At 42.8% G+C, this 12,806-nt stretch overlaps 1 protein-coding gene across 3 annotated transcripts in view; it reads right to left on the bottom strand.

Annotated features, from left to right (window-relative positions):
- elp4 (elongator acetyltransferase complex subunit 4) overlaps window positions 1-12,806 on the bottom strand; it is a 78,889-nt gene that overhangs the window by 33,826 nt on the left and 32,257 nt on the right. For 2 of the 3 annotated variants that reach the window (XM_029144512.3, XM_029144514.3), the window contains one exon: window positions 1,229-2,988. The exons of the other annotated variant lie outside the window; for it this stretch is intronic. In XM_029144512.3, coding sequence (XP_029000345.1) covers window positions 2,860-2,988 — 129 coding nt within the window. In that variant the 3' untranslated portion in view covers window positions 1,229-2,859. Of the gene's footprint in view, window positions 1-1,228; window positions 2,989-12,806 lie in introns of those variants that run through there. 3 annotated transcript variants of the gene reach the window in all.

Genomic DNA, 12,806 nt, shown 5'->3' with positions numbered 1-12,806 from the left:
AAAAAAAAACATGGAATAAAGCAGTCAGTGCCCAGAGCGAGGCAGAGGAGCGATTGTGTGGCAGAGTGAGTTATTTTGCTTCACTTGCTGCCTCGGCAGGGGGGTTGTGTGTGTCCGTGTGTGTGTGTGTGTGTGTGTGTGTGTGTGTATGGATTTGAAGAGGTGTGTTAGGGAAGGGGTGTGAGAGCCTCTAAAGGGAAAGGATGTCCAGGAGAGAGAGTGAGGTCAGGTAACATTCACACAGCAGGCAGCAGCACTAAATATCTTCAGAAATTTTAATCATCCAATCACAACTTCGAGCTTTGAATACTGGATTGTAGATGCTTTTCTTCGTATATATATATATATATATATATATATATATATATATATATATATATATATATATATATATATATATATATATGTTTTTTCCCTCATGCCAACCCAATTTCTGTTTTCATTTAATCCATCGTTTGACACAGATGGAGGAATCTTGTTTTGAGAGTGGGAATAGAAGGCGTATGAAACAACTGCACCGAGCCGGTGGAGGAGCATTAATTATTGCATAGAGAGAATGAAAGATAAATTCAAAATGCAAGAAAGACTGCAATTAGTGAAGTCTAAATAATACACAGCAGTGGGATAAAAAGGTTCAAATGTAATTCCAACTCAAAGACAGACGTGCAACGTAAGTTTCTTTTAAAGTTCCAGAGAAGTTTGTCTCTGAGAGTGTCTCCTAATGAGACACTGACTCTGACCTGAACCCCCACAGCAGCGATCAGTAGCAGACACTTTCCAATGAAAGCAGTTAAATTCTTTGCTGTCTGTATAGGAATATTATTTCATATTTGCTGTAACTGGGAGACCTCAAACCAGGATCAACAGGAGCTGCAGCTTTTAAACTATAATAGAAACGCCTTTCTCGCTGCTCGAGGCCAATAAAGTTCAAATAACCTGCATTCATCACGGTATGTATTAATCTTGTGCTGTTGGACAGATTTTATTTATTAAAAAACAACAAAAACACAATAAATACTCTGTAAGGCTGAGTTTTAGTTTAGTATGCGTTACCTTGAAGCATTAATAATGTTTATCTTACAAAAAAGGAGACAAAACAAAGATGTGTCACTAAGTTGTTCCAGCTTTAGTTTAGTTAGTTGTTTTCTTTGTTTGTTTTTTACAAAGGGTGATGTGCAGAGGAGATCATTAAGGAACTTGTTGTGATCGGATGAGACAAGCCAATATCTTGAATTGCTAAGTCAAATTTATTAGAGATACAACTCAGGCTAATTATGACCCACTCTCATGCCACGTTCAGAAACCTTTACGTAAAAAGGGAAAACTGACAGGTCCACTCACTGCTGATTATAAATGTTGTGTATTTTTTAGAAATGTTGTATGGCACATACAGTATATATGTAAATTAAACCTGAAGCTGGGTCTAATGTACGTACCGGCTCCTCCTCAGTAAACTGTTCTTGTGAAGACTCTCTCTTTATAATTACTGAAACTTGTCTGATGGTTTTAAAACTTCCTTACTGGACTAAGTGCGACCTTGAGACACAGACATGCTGCAGTACGGCAGTAAATGTGTTAAAGTTTACTCTCCCTCCCCCTCAAAACCTTAATACTCTGAATATGTCAGGTCAGAAACAGTTACTAGGAAAACAGCTTGATCTTGACAATACAAGTTTTCGTTCACCTGTAGAAATGACCTGTGTACGTCATCTTCCTCTCACACACCCGATAAAAAAGCCCTCCATTCATGCATGAAACTGTCAGGTAACACTACCTTCTCCCAACACATGTTGCAAATAGTTACCAATACTGCCAGTTTTTACGGGCAAAGCTACTCAAACTGGCATCAGCAGCGCACTGTGGAAAACAAAGATGAAACATTTAATTTTTCATGTGTTTTTTTTTTGTGTTTCTCCGTGTCACCATTTGACCTAATTTGTTCTTTTGGGCTTGTCATGGCAAAGCAGCTCATCCAGCAAACATGCCTGATGAGGTGTGAAGCCTGCACCCAAAGCCAGCTCTCCTAGCCTCTGCCCACATTCCTGCTCCGCTCCCCAGTTCGCTGGAGGTAGACGCCATACACCGGCGCAGTCTCGGGGTAAGACCGAGACACCCCCATTCAAACCTGAGACCAGGACGGCACAGCAGAGATCAATTATTCAGAGCGTACTTACTTCACATCCTCTCACAGATGAGACTCTGCAAAGAAAAAACGGATTAAAGAGCATATGATGAAGTGCAGTGCATTTCATGTGTTTTTATTTAAATAAATTAAAGCAGAACTCGCTGCATCACACTAGAAAATAAAGCAGAACTTTCAGCCGGTTGAACGTGGGGCTACTGGATGCAGGATTAGCCATGTGCTTTGTAAAGCAAGCCCTGAGGTTCAGAGAATGCACTTCAATTATTTAAGGTTTGCTAAGACTGAGAGTCGGTAAGGGCTTAAAAATATTTCATGATTACACTTAACATGTAAACAGCATACCCAGAGGAAGAGACAAAGAAAATACAATCAACATCTAAAATAATAATTCATCTTAGCCTTAATGTATGACTATCAGAGGGTTCACATTGGTTTAAACCTGGTCAATAAGATTAACAATGTTTTTGATGACATATCTGAATCTTTGCATAAAAAGTACTTGAAATGTAGAATGACTTCGGCTGTCGGCTGTGAGGACACGTTCTGTGGATTTTTAGGTCTTCACCCCTGGCTGGGACAGTTGGCAGGTGGTAATGGCTGGCAGGCTTATCGTGGTTGACATTATGTGGGTGAGGAAACCTCCTGGTCATCGCCGTAAAGAGGGCAACGCTGTAGCTTTCCAGGTGTTGATTGCCCGTGGCGTTTGTGTGAGAGCACTAGAAGTCCAGGTGTTTGTTGCCGGAAGTGCCGGAGCCACAAGCTGAAGCCACGGCGGCCGCTCCCGCCTGCTCCCCCCTGCTCACACGACTCACTGTCTCGGACAAGTCTGGAGGCAAATGCAGTCTCTACAGAAAGTATGACAGGGGTGGGGGGTGGGGGGCAAAGTATGAGATCAGTCCGTATGGAGGGAAAGCACTATAGTGGATCAGCATGCAGTACATGGTACACGGGTGATGAGTATTCACACGGAGCCATGTTGGGTTGAAATTGCATTAGATGCTTCAACACTCCTTTTAGCACAGTCGCGTCAGAGAACTTTAGGTCTGTTACAGCTCAGGGGGAATGAGTGTCTGTGTGTGAGGTAGGGGCATTAGAGAGGACCTGTATGGGACATACCAATAAGAGAAAGCGTTGACTGTTCAAGCACTAATGTGCAGAATATGGATGTGTTTGCACATGTCGATTGCTTCACTGTGTAAACACAGGCGATTAAGTGCAGCCAATGCCACACTCATCAAAATCCAGTTTTTCAGCTGTAAAGTTCGTCTGTAGAGAAGCCTCGTGCCAGCTCAAAGAACAAAGTAAACGAGTGGCCACTCATGTAAAGCTCTTACTACTATAAGAGTTGGAGGCGCTGAAATACTCTGCTCTCCACAGAAGCCACAAGAATGGCACTCCACGATCAAAGTCTTGAAGAGGTGCTGAGAGCGTGAGAGGAGGTAAAGTAGCTCTAGAGTCAAGTGTGCACCCAACAATGGTGTTGAGTAGCATATTGCTCGAGTGCCTATCAAGGAAGTTAAATCAGAACACAAGCATCCCAGGCACAAGAGAAGTTAAACCCTGTAATTTGCCCCTGAAAGAATCTGCAACGACATCTGAAACCCACTGGTCAAAGCCTGTGCTCCCACCCCACCCCAGTCACCCAAAACTCCCTTGCCCGCCACATCCTTACACCCTCCAGACATCCAGCTTTAGTAGAGCCATTCCACTCCCACAGATACTTATCTTTTTCTTAATGACTAGGTGTTTGGGAACTAGGATTAACAGCATCATTACTAAAAGATAAATCTGAACTACGCAACGTGAAGTAGTTTATACCCCTCTAGGGTATAAACTACTTCCTCCCTTCGCTTAATGCTGTTTTAAAGCGCATTGGCACACTGCAAAATGTTGTACGTCACTGATTTTGCCGTTTGATATGGAGCCATGTGCCGCTGCCACTGTGGCTAACAGGTCAGAGGCTTTTCATCTTGAGCGGCATCCATTCTGTTCAACACGTTGCCTTTGTTTGTGTGTCAGTGGAGGAAACCAGAGGAGTTGCCTTCATGCAGCCTGGCTGATAAACAGGGCAGGTGGGCACTGAGGCACTATGGAGGACCTATAATTTAACGTAGCATGGCAAAGGTAAAGTTACACAGGACTTTCAGGGGCTGAAGAATGGAAGATTCCCACTTGAGCATAAGCTAATCCACGTGACAGCAAAAGAAGAACTGACAAGTTGTTGGGAAACACACGTGATAGATTGGTTGGACTTTTCTCTTAATGTTACTCTCTTTCCATGCAAGCTCATTTTGGCCTTGAGGGGGCCTCCAGAAGCGCTGCCTGCTTCCACCCCTGCCAAACCTCACCTGCGTAACCTTTCGTGTCTCCAGCTCACTCGAGTGTGATTGAAAAAGAAAAACAATGCATTGATCAAGCCTGGACTCAGTCCTGCTTAGTGCACTGCAGCGGAAACACGGTGGAGAGATGAGTAGGAGAAAAATCAATCACATATACATCATCCTCAGTGGGTGAGTTAAAAAAAAAAGAGAGAGACATCACACCGTGGTCTGGCTGTCACGCACCCACAGGCCTGGCTACACCGTGTCTGCTTGGCTCTGGGCTCCGCGAACCAACTGAGCATGTGCAGAGCGAAGGTCAAAGCAATCCAGAAGTGCAGATCAGCTGCTGTAACCTTTGAGTTCAGGGGCAGATGAGAACAATCAATGGCAACATCAAAGTTGGAGGGAGGAGCAGACAAAACCAATCGATCGGTTTGACACAGAGGGAAATGACAGCCTAGTAAACAGTCAGCTTCCATCCACCACAACGAGCCAATACTCCAGCTGGAAGCGGCTACTGTTCATCAGGACCATAAAACTTAAAATGCACTCTATTTCTACTCTAAAAGTCATTTCGGTTAGGCGACAATGCAACCAAATGGCCAACTTTACGCTTGCCATGAACATTTGCATTGACACCAAATTAATGGAGGTCAGTGGAGAACTTATACAGACATAGTGAGGGAGGCTCTCAGTCTGCTTCCCTTCGACCCGCACACTCCATGATGTAAACAAGGACATCCGGAAAACCCTCAGAGGCATAGTGGGGTGTATGTGTGCTTGAAGTCTTTCTCTGCTGCCTGGCAACCTTTACGAGGGTGGAGAAAGTGGGAAAAAACCAGGGGGCGGGGGTGTTGAAGGGAGCGGACAGCGGGAAAAATAGACCAAGCTGCGGTGCCCTGGTGAAGGGGGATGTGTGCCACAATGTTAGTGCGGGCATGTGTGTTAGAGCTGTGATGTCAGTGCCTCCTCCCTAGTGGCAAGCAGGGGTAAAGGTTTGTGGTTCGGCTCTGCTCCGCAGCCAGAGGGGTTGGGGCCATGCTGGCAACAGGGTGAAGGGTGACAAAGCTCCAAACGAGCGCTAAGCACTTGAAATGAGCCCTCGGGGCCGGCCCACAGACCAGCTTTGCCTAAGAGGGTTACTTATATCACCGCACAATGGACAATTCCCTTCAGCTTACTAAACACCCCAAAGACTTGGTTCTTAAGGAATACAGCTTTTAATGCTGTTTGTAACTTGTTGACAGCAATCTCCCTATATAGCACCGCGTATCACATCAGGGTTTGACAGGTCAAAAAAAGACATCAAATCACTTTGCGTTCTGTTTTTTTTATCTTTTGGACTTGCTTGTTACAACTTCATGCAAGAGTCCAATATTCCAGTGGATATATTTTTCCAACAGAAGCTTACAGGGGACCCACTCACACAAAGCAGCACCATCAAAGGCATTCCACGGGTGGTAACGGCTTGCTAATGACCGGAGTATTAGGTGCTAATTTAACGAGTCATTTCTTCCATAGAGTTTTAGCCACACTTTCAAATGGCTCGTGTCACTGTACAGCTTAGAACTATGGGAAACCCAACACCTTGTTGGAACACATGACGACTGGCCTGGCTGCTCCAATCAGATTAGCTGATGTTGGAACATGCTCATGGAAGTGACACGATATTTACCATAAACACTTGCTTAACACAACCATTGTTGTAATTTGGTCAGCATGTTATGAGCTCTATTAAACCAGTAAACCGGGAGAAAGGCAATTGTGTGTCACTGAACTGAAGTCATTACGCTCATAGGCGACGTGCTGAACAAGCAATCTGGTTATACACCGTCATGCATGAATAAAAAGTTATTTCATTCATGTAGAATTTAAGACAAATACATTTAGAATGGATTTATGTACAACATGGGCAGTATTCATACACAGTGGTCACATTAGAGGTTATACCTTTTGCCAATTCCATTTCCCTGAGCAACACAGCTGCAGTGCAGCCACTGTAAACTAATGTGGACGTCTGTCCATGACACCGGGTCAGCGTCCTCCATTTCCAGCCCCATTTCTACAACCAGCCAAGGGTCAGAATGGTAGCAGAGCGAAATTGGTAGACATTTCCCAGGCTTGTTGGTCTATCCAGTCACTAAACCAAGCTAAATCACCTTCTACTGCCATAATCCCTCACACCTCTAAAGTTACACTGCATTGTGTGGGAAATCATTTGCTGAACCTATAGGAACTAGTATTAACTTTAGCTCACCAAAACCTAAACAATGAGGCGATGTGCCGTTCTATTGAAGTAGCACACTATCATCACATTTACGCTGGCAATTTCAGAGAATACTTCCGCTATTCTGACAGGAAAAAAATGCAGAAACAAGCTAGAAGAAATCCCATCACTTTGGTAATTCAAGCCCACCTGCATTTAACAAAAGCAAGAAGAAGCTCTACCTTCCTCTTCTTTTGTAGAAACAAAGAGTGCAACACAATCCTCAGCCTTGCCCTAAGAATAACCTGTTGATTAGGGAAGTTCTCATTCTTCAGTGTTTGTCATTTTAAAATTTCCACCTTCTGCTGGAAGTAAGTCAGCTTTAACAGCTCCTATTGTTAGTAAAGCACTTGGTCAACCAATTCTGCTGAATTCATCAAGTTTACAGTTAAATGTAACAGGTTTTCCAACCCGACACTATCCTGTTTCCATACACGCTGCTTGAAGTGATAATATATTGTTTTCATAGCAAAAAGCTGCACGCAAACGAGACACAGGATAAAAATGGAACAAAACTACACAGTAGTTCATCTCAAGTTTCATTTTTCTGTAATTTGGCGATGGTCACCTGCTGCCTGATCCACAGCCGGTCAGGCAGACTGACAGACAGATACACGTGCAGGCTCCTCATCTTTTCTGCTTCATGGCTAATGCATCTGACAGAGGAGGCAGTAGGCAGGCAGAAGGATGAGTAAGCATTCTGAGTGTAATTATATTCCCAAACACTGGAAGAATTGGAAGAGTCTAATAACTGACTGAATTTCATTAAACGGGAGCATGTCCTCACAGGAAATTGATTAGCTGACAATATGGCAAGGCTTTTTAATACCTAATGGAATGTTTATTCCTGTTCTCTTGAATAGCTAGCTCCTCACTTACCCTTCACGCTCCACAGGCTGATGTAAAACAGCATTTGATAGTATCTGTCATGCTACTAAACTTGACATGCATGGGAATCAGTTAGCTCGGCAATGCTTCTGAATAACCAAATGGACAAACAAGGGCCAAAGTGCAACTGTGCTATAACACAACAACTTGACTTGTTATCTCCGCCGTCATCATCTTCAACTGAACCCTTCTCTGGGGGCCTCGGCTCGGGCCTGTCAAGAGCCTTGACAGGGGAAGCAGCATGGGGCCATTTTGTCTCTTTTCAGTTTGGTTTTGCTTCTCTTTGGATGGCAGTGTTGTATGGACTGTGGGCACTGTAGGGTAAGGGGGCGAGGGCACATTGACCCCAGTGGTGATGGGTAGTAAGGGGCGGGGTAGGTTAGTTGGTGTTATGGACTTGGGCACAGCCAGGGAGAGCTGGTCCACCCCTGGAGTGACATGTTGCCTGGGGAGAAAGAGAGCGGGATAGAGGGCGTAGAGTACAAACATGTCTAAGTGCTGCCTTCACTACCAATAGGCCCATAGCAAATAGTACGGCTGCATGGGTTATGACAGCATATCTGGGGGACCTCTGGTGCCCTCCACCCCTTGAACACACATTTTACCCCTCAAACCATGAATCTGATATAAACACCCTCAGGTTAAAACATCACTGACACTTTTGGTGAGAGCAGCTTCTTTGGTGCTACAGATGCCCTGATATAATAATCACACGTCTCCTCTCAATCACAAATAAACATTTGTTATTATTTTCAACAAACTTGTGTTTTTTAAGTATTTTTTAAAAATTTAACCAACCATTAACACATCTACAGTAGCCTTTATTGTCTTTATGAAAAATATTTGGATTCTTTATATAGGTTTTTAATAAAATACCCATTAGACAACATTTGCATTATAACTAATGTCTACAGACTTGAAGGATGTCATTTAAAGGAATAGTTTGATACGTATTATACGTATCAAATACGTAAGCTGAAGCATAACATAAAGCCTGGTTCTGTCAAAATGCAGATAAGCTAAAAGTACTATCAAACTGTATCTGAACTATTTCAATTGCACCAAGAACAAAGCAAAAATATCAAGTTGTGGTTTTACAGCAGACTATTGTTTGGTTGGGAGCAGTGACTTCCTGGAGTCTCCAGGGGTTGCCTGGCAACCTCATGGTAACTACAACGTAGACAGCGAATAAGCATTTCCCAAAATGTTGAACTATTGTTGAACTATCCTGCTCCTCTATTGTGTTATGTATTATTCATGCTTCCTTCTGTGTAGTGCTCAGTCTACAAGGGCGCACACTCGTGTGCAAAAAGACAGACAAACACACTGCCACTGCCCTATGCATGTGTCACCTAGGAGTATTTACAACATGACTGCACAAAGCAGTCCAGTACCAGCAAGTTTCCTAAACCCAGTCTCCCCTCCGACAGAAAGCCCTAATTCTCGCTTGTCGCTTGTGCTGTGATGGAGTTCATGCAGTTTACAGGCATAACATTTGGCAAAGCGAAAGGTCGTCTGGAGGTTACTGTGTCAGCCTGGGTAAGTGGCCGACCCTTTGGGGGAGCGCGTGGGCGACCGTTCTCATAGAGGAATGGTCTGAAGTACAACTGAACAAACCTTATGTCAAAATTTGAATGAGTACAACAGAAGGTAGAAGTTGTTTTGCCATTTGAAGTAATTTCAATGTTATGCCCTTAACACAAGGTTCTTCATGCCTGTGACTTACAACTACCTTGTAAGTCACAGGCACCACATGATTCACTGTAGTAGACCACAATAAGCAGCCTGAACCAGGAAGCATGTGACTCAGTCCTCAAAAGAAGGACAACGTCTAGAAATGATGAAGTCAGTCATTTTCACTGGAATCTATCTCTATAAGATCATTGGTTTAAATTCGTATGCTTGAAATCCTCAAGATGTAGACATGTAAATAAATATGGCACACAAATTACTGTCAACATTAACTTTCATTTACATAACAGATGTCCGACATTAACTAGTAGGTTCAGGAGAGAATTACAAAGAGAACAAGTAATTGCAGATAGACACTGTTATATCTCTATAAATCTCCATACGTCAACTATGAACAAGTAATTGACAACTAAAGACAGAGTGATGAGACTCATGACTAAGGAGCAGTGTGAATATCCCCTCAGACCATCCCACATCTACAAATGTGCATTTTGACCACTTGATCTATGAAACAATGCTCTGAGACAATGTCCTGATGTGTAGTACTTCTGATGTCTTTTTGTACATATGCATTGGAGTGTGTGTATGTCTGTATGCATCCGTGTCTGTTAGTCTGCCCGGAAGAATAAAGGGGGGTGGGTATAATCCATCACCAGTTGATAGTCCTCACAAAAAAGGAGCCCTTTTTGCTGAGAGGACAGCCCTTGTGTGGACAAAGACCACCATACTGGGGACTTCATAGGACCCAGCTGAAAAGGTGTTGCCCAGAGTAACCCCATTCACATTAACAGGCATGCTGGCCAAAGCCAGTCATTACTGCTGACTTGGACCAGCCGGGCCACACATAGACCGGCCTAGAGCCTCTAAGGCCATTCACGCCACATCAGTCCACAGGCAAACAGCCTGAACTCTGCCACTGGAGAGCATCTAGAATTGTTACCATTCTGTGTGACTGTCCGTCTTCAGGGCTTCAACATGTGAAGCCCCTGGGTACATTAACAAAAAGCAGTGCAAATCGTTTAGTTGTACAAATGAGGTGGTACTAAAAAAAGTACCATTTTTATACTACCAATCATTAATTTATTAATTTAAACACAATGTTCTGCATCTATTTAATCATGCAATAACAACAACAACAACAATCAATTCAAGACTCGGCCCATGACTAAATACTCAGATATTCCTTCTCATCTACTCTTGTCCCACTACCACTTACATTTGTGAAGTAAGTATCATGCTTGTCACGGATAAACAGTGGAATAAAAGAATTGGTGACAGGCTCTCAGTGGACTTAAGGCTAAAACGCTCTGCCCTACTAATGTAGCAAACCTGCAAACCAAAATCTAATATGTTCACCAACTTGTCTCTGATCTGAACACTTTGAATTACAGAGCAAACCTGCAGACATGAAAAGACAAATCGGGAGAGGCAGGATATGCGTACATATAAAACATGGAAAACCTTACATCACAAACTGTAAAATCATTTTGCAGATATATTAACATACTAAACTTTGCATGCACTCTGGCTGCCGCCTTCTCTCTCGGTCTCTCTCTGCCCTGCACCCCCACCCCACCTCCACCTCTGCTCTTCTCTTCAGTATGCTCCCTGTGGGCAGGTGGTTGTGTAAATTTAGCCACAGCTAGGTGAGGTGCTTCCTGGGTAGACTGTTGGCAAAGCCACCTTTAGGGTGTTGAGGATGTCACAGGGAATGAGACATCACCTCGGCTGTCCTGTCAAAAAATTCACCACCTTCCATTTCCCTCACAACCTCTAGGTCCTAAAAGCACTGTGGGTGACGGGGAATTTTTGTGTTGTGTTTTCTAATTTAGCCTGAAACACACCAGCCATTACCTAACCTAGAGCGATGTCTGAGTGTTAATTGTGAAGCATTACTAAAGCCATTAAACAGTGAGCAGGGGCCTGTGGAGGATGCATGCTAACGCTAAAAATCAGACAGACAGTGCTAAATGCATGTGATAACCTCTCGGCAAGTGACCCCTTTATGAGAGGTGGAACATTTGGATTGCTAAAAACCAACAAGAAATGTAAAACACAACAGATAAAAAATAAACACGACAGATAAAAAAGACTAAAGAGAAACATAAAGTTACAAATTTGTTGTTAAGTGATCGTGGTATTGAATGTCAAAATGAAACGCATTAGTAAGAAGACTACATTTCGTTCATTAAAATGTTACGGCCTGAAAAGAAAATATTCAGTAAGATTTATGAAGATGCTTTAAACCGCACAAGGGTGTTACATGAGGTACAAGCTTTTCAAAGTACTATATATATACACACACAAACACAAACACTTTGAACTTAGAGAAAGAGAGAAAATTAATTATTGAGAAAGAATATAAAAAGTCCAATGAATAACTGCATAAACATTAACTCGAGCTGTAATAGTTTTTAGTTAATGGTGGATAACACAGACTAAACTGTTTTTCATAAAAATAGGACAAACAATAAAGGAAAACATTATGTACAAAAATATATATAACTCATCTGGCTATTCAGAGTTGATGGCGCCAATTATTTTAGACTTAGTTAAAAATGTAGCATTATCACAACAAATGTTTAGTATTAACTGTAATATACACAATCTGCAGATATCTGCAGGTAACGTGCAGCAGGAACTGTTTTCTTTTTAGTGAAGAGCACAAAAAAATAGATCACATTTGGCACGTTATGTATAATTAATAAACTTCCATGTCACTGCACAATTTCTGAAAACTTGTAACCAAACCGGTTTCTAAAGACGGCTGAAAACTTTGTGTGGTTAGGTTGATTTGTCAAATACCTCGGATCAAAAAACCTCAATTGCTTAAGGATACTAATGAGAAAGAATATTATTTGTCATGAGCAATTAGTGTCCAGTCATGTTCTACGTGGTAAAGCTTAAATAAAAACTAAGGGTAAGTACTGGGATGGAGACAGAGTGGTGCCGAGCTGAAAAGAATAACCAAATTGAAAGGCATTCCAAATGTGACTATCAGCTTCTTCATTCTCCTGATGCAGAGTTAGGCGTTTGGCTGGGAAATGGGCGGCCTGCCAGATTGGGGCCAAGTCAGAGTTGTCAGGGGATTACAGTTCTGCCTTGCTCACTGCAGGGGGTGCGGAGTGGGCCTCAATTACCCTGGAGCGGCGTGTTTGATTTGGCCCAGCACTTTTGAGGACAGACCAAAAGCTGAATAATGCACCATTAGCAACTCAAAATCCTGCCCTAAAATGAGTCCACTTATGCATCACATACAGTAATTGTGTGTCTATCAAAGGCTGGCAGGTCCACACCAATTACCCTGATAACAACAAAACAATCTATGCATAATATTATCTACTGAACACCTGTGGGCAGCTTCAAACGTCTGAGGCTCCATGCCCCATTCAAAATTTGTAGGATTCAAAGTGCTAACCCCAACACAAAAAGGCAACGCTGCTCTGTAATAGTTTGCAAGGAGGGTGTGATGGTGGAACTGTCTCTGTTTGTATTT

This window comes from Betta splendens, chromosome 3 (assembly GCF_900634795.4).
Source record: "Betta splendens chromosome 3, fBetSpl5.4, whole genome shotgun sequence".
NCBI lineage: Eukaryota > Metazoa > Chordata > Actinopteri > Anabantiformes > Osphronemidae > Betta > Betta splendens.
Note: the sequence above shows the minus strand (reverse complement) of the source record. Positions and strands in the feature narration are given on the sequence as shown.